This window comes from Sycon ciliatum, chromosome 13 (genome assembly GCF_964019385.1).
Source record: "Sycon ciliatum chromosome 13, ocSycCili1.1, whole genome shotgun sequence".
In the NCBI taxonomy this organism is placed as follows: Eukaryota; Metazoa; Porifera; class Calcarea; order Leucosolenida; family Sycettidae; genus Sycon; species Sycon ciliatum.
The window spans coordinates 16,550,825-16,554,128 of NC_088655.1; the positions used below are offsets into that span (position 1 = coordinate 16,550,825).

Sequence of the window (3,304 nt, forward strand, 5' to 3'; positions counted from 1 at the left end):
GCTCAAAGTAGAGCTGCTGTTAGCTCAAAGTAGAGCTGCGGTTAGCTCAAAGTAGAGCTGCTGTTAGCTCAAAGTAGAGCCGCTGTTAGCTCAAAGTAGAGCTGCTGTTAGCTCAACGTAGAGCTGCAATGCTAAATGGATGTAATATAGCGCAAGGCAGAGCCGCAGCAAATAGCTAGATAACACCAGTTGTGAGAGTGGACCCGATTAGTGGGCACGATAATTATGATGGTGTGAATAAGTTGGTTAGGGAGGGATGGTGGGAAAAGAAACACTGCTGAAGCACGATCCGTTGTCTGGAAGAGCACAACAGGGCAAGCAAGATTTGTTTTTCTTTTGAGCAAAATGGGCTGGTGCCATTTGTGATTACGCAGCAAAACAAAGCGCATGACGTCAGTCTTGAATGCAGTACAAAGCAATGCAGTGCAGTGTGTGCGCTAGTTCGGATTGTTGCTAACAAGTACTAGCACAGCTAGTACACCATTAACAGCAGCCAACAGTGGCACGTTTCGGTGGTGGGCTTGTAGGTACCGCGCCACCGGGACACGGGTTCTATCCAGGAGATCCCGGAATGATAGAATTCCTCGACCACCCATGTCACGAGGCAGGTGGACCCTGGCGGCAGAGTCCTTGGGGTGGCGGGCGTGTGCTTTAAACAGTGCTTGGCGGGTCTGTCGGTCGAGTTCCTCTATCTCTGCCTTTGTCCACTCAACGATGCACAGAGAGTAGAGGATGACTGGAATGGCAAAGGTGTTGATGGCTTTGACCAAGTTCCTGGCGTTCAATTGAGACGAGCATATCAATTCAAGACGGCGGCCGAACTCAGCCTTTGCTGTGGTCTTCAATTCGGTGGCGTGATAATGTGCTGATTCCGGGACACCAAGGTACCTGTAGGACTCCTCCGCCTGCAGCTTAGCAATGGCGTGACCCTGGAGTGTCTGGAGAGCAGACTGCTGATCGCTCTGGGCTCTCCCCCGTTTCATAGTGAGCCAGCTAGACTTTGACGGGTTGAAACGCATACCAATGCAGTCGCCCATTGACTCCACAACATTGGTCATGGAGAGCAGATTATTGTCGTTTCGGGCGAAGAGCTTCATGTCGTCCATGTACAACAGGTGCTATACAGGGCACACCTGGGCCGGTGGGCCGCAGCGGTAGCCAAGACCCGTCCTGGTCAACTCGCCACTGATCGGATTTAGAGACAGGCAAAATAGCAGTGGAGAAAGGGAATCGCCCTGGAAAATGCCACGGTGGATAGATATTGGGCGACTGAATGCACGGGGTGTTTGACCAGGCAGTACCATTTGCGTTCTCCAATGATCCATCATGCTTGAGATGCATGAGACAAGATTGTCTGCAAAGCGGTAGATCAACAGGCATCTCCGGATCCACTGGTGAGACAGGCTATCGAAGGCTTTGCGGAAGTCCACCCAGCATGTCGAAAGATTCCGACTACGGGATGCTGCATCCTCTAGAACCATCTTATCGATCATTAGTTGGTCAAGGCATCCGCCACGCCCTGGAGTACAGCCAACTTGCTCATCTGCAAAGATATCCTCTGAAGATAAATGGCGCCACATGGCAGCAGCGAGTAAGGATGTGAATATCTTGCTAATCGCTGGCAGGCATGTTATTGGGCGATAATTCTCGGGCCTAGAAAGGTCTCCTTTCTTAGGCAGTAGAGTGGTGATACCAAACGAAAACCAGGCCGGCGACTCTGTCTCTGCATCCAGGATTGATTGAAAGGAGACCACAAGACGCTCGTGGATAGACGAAAACTTCTTCCACCAAAATGCATGGATCTTGTCCCGTCCTGGGGCTTTCCAGTTGTTTGATTTCTTCAAGATGTCCCTGAGGTCCTCCAGTTGAAGAATGACACGGTCTTGTTGTTGAATCTCCTCACAGTCCCTCTCCAAATTATCAAGCCAAGCACCGCCACGCAGCTCCACGGGTTGTTCCAGTATAGATGACCAGAACTCAGTAACAGCCTCAGCCGATGGATGCGCAGCAGCCTGGTCGAAAGGTGGCTGCCCAGGTATTTCCGTAGACTTGGTCATATTGCGGTAGAACTGACGCTCATTCGTGACGAAAACACGATTCTCCGACCTGTGTGTTGCCTCTAGCTTATAGCGCCGGATCCGTGCGGCTGTTGCTTCTAGCTGCATTTTCGTATACTCCAGTAGCTGGCGGGCCTGATCCAAAGTCTGGACTTTATATTGCCGGTGGATCCTGTGCTGCTTGATGTTGGTGTCAGAGAGGGATCCATCACGCAGGAAGCTGGTCAGCTGGGAGACGTCAGCCCTCAGTGCACAAACACGTTTTTCAAGGCGTTGTCGCCAGGCAGGCAAGGAGCGTTCTCCTCTAGCTGTCTCAGGGGTACCATCTGTATTGATATCCAGCAGTGAGAGTACAAGCTTGGCCCCAGCATAGACCATGTCACTGATCTGGCCAAGCGAGGTGGTGTCATCTCGCAACCCAGGGTCACACTCCAGAAGTCTAGGGAGTATCTTGTTCACACGGGCAGTGGCAGAGGCCAGGGACTTCCTGGCCACGTGCCTAGGTACTGGTAGGCTCGACCTGGACTCTGGAGTAGTTGAACCGCACTGTTCGTAGATTTCAACAAGTTTGGTGTAAAGTGGTGTACTGTCTGGCTCGAACGCACCCAGGGTGTCACTAGCGTTGGTGCCAGTTTGCATTGCTGCGCCAGTACCATCACCCGAACCACCTGATGTAACTGAGGTGTCAGGACTAGCTCCACGAAAACCATCAACAGAAGCGTCCAGCAACTCGCTGTGGGTGGCCTCAGCAACTTCTGGGCTAGTCAGCATGCCGTCACACGAACCAGGCACCAAGATCGACGCACCAGACTCACCCAAAGCATTCGCCTCCGGCAGCTCCGCAGGCACAGCGTTATCAGTGCCAGCCGTCACGAGCAATCCGTCCCTTCCGAGCCGAGCCTTTATCTCATCAAATTTGATGTCGGTAATCTTTTTTGTTCTTTTCACAAACCTTAGCTGGTCCATGAGGTTCTGCTTAGACAACGGTAAGTCGGGCTGCATTCCTATCGATGCCTGGTCGTAGGCTATGATTCCGAGACCTCCGGTCGGATGAGCCTGGCCAACCACATCGGCCCATCGCCCCTACTCCCCTTCGTCTTGTTGTCCAGTGTCATTTCAGTTGTCCTCGTCCCCTGATTATTAGTAGGGCTGTGTTTTTTAGTAAAAAAAAAAAAAAAAACCTGACTCCATTCCATCAGCATCCGGTCTCCGTACACACGTACCGTACCGCCGACTGAGGCTATAAG

The 3,304-nt window shown here is 52.0% G+C and overlaps 1 protein-coding gene across 1 annotated transcript; it reads right to left on the reverse strand.

Annotated features, from left to right (window-relative positions):
- Nucleotides 1-1,118: 1,118 nt before the first annotated feature.
- LOC135829219 (uncharacterized) lies at nucleotides 1,119-3,059 on the reverse strand. Its single transcript, XM_065341625.1, has one exon. The coding sequence runs from the start codon at nucleotides 3,057-3,059 to the stop codon at nucleotides 1,119-1,121; it is 1,941 nt and encodes a 646-aa protein (XP_065197697.1).
- Between the last annotated feature and the right edge of the window lie 245 nt (nucleotides 3,060-3,304).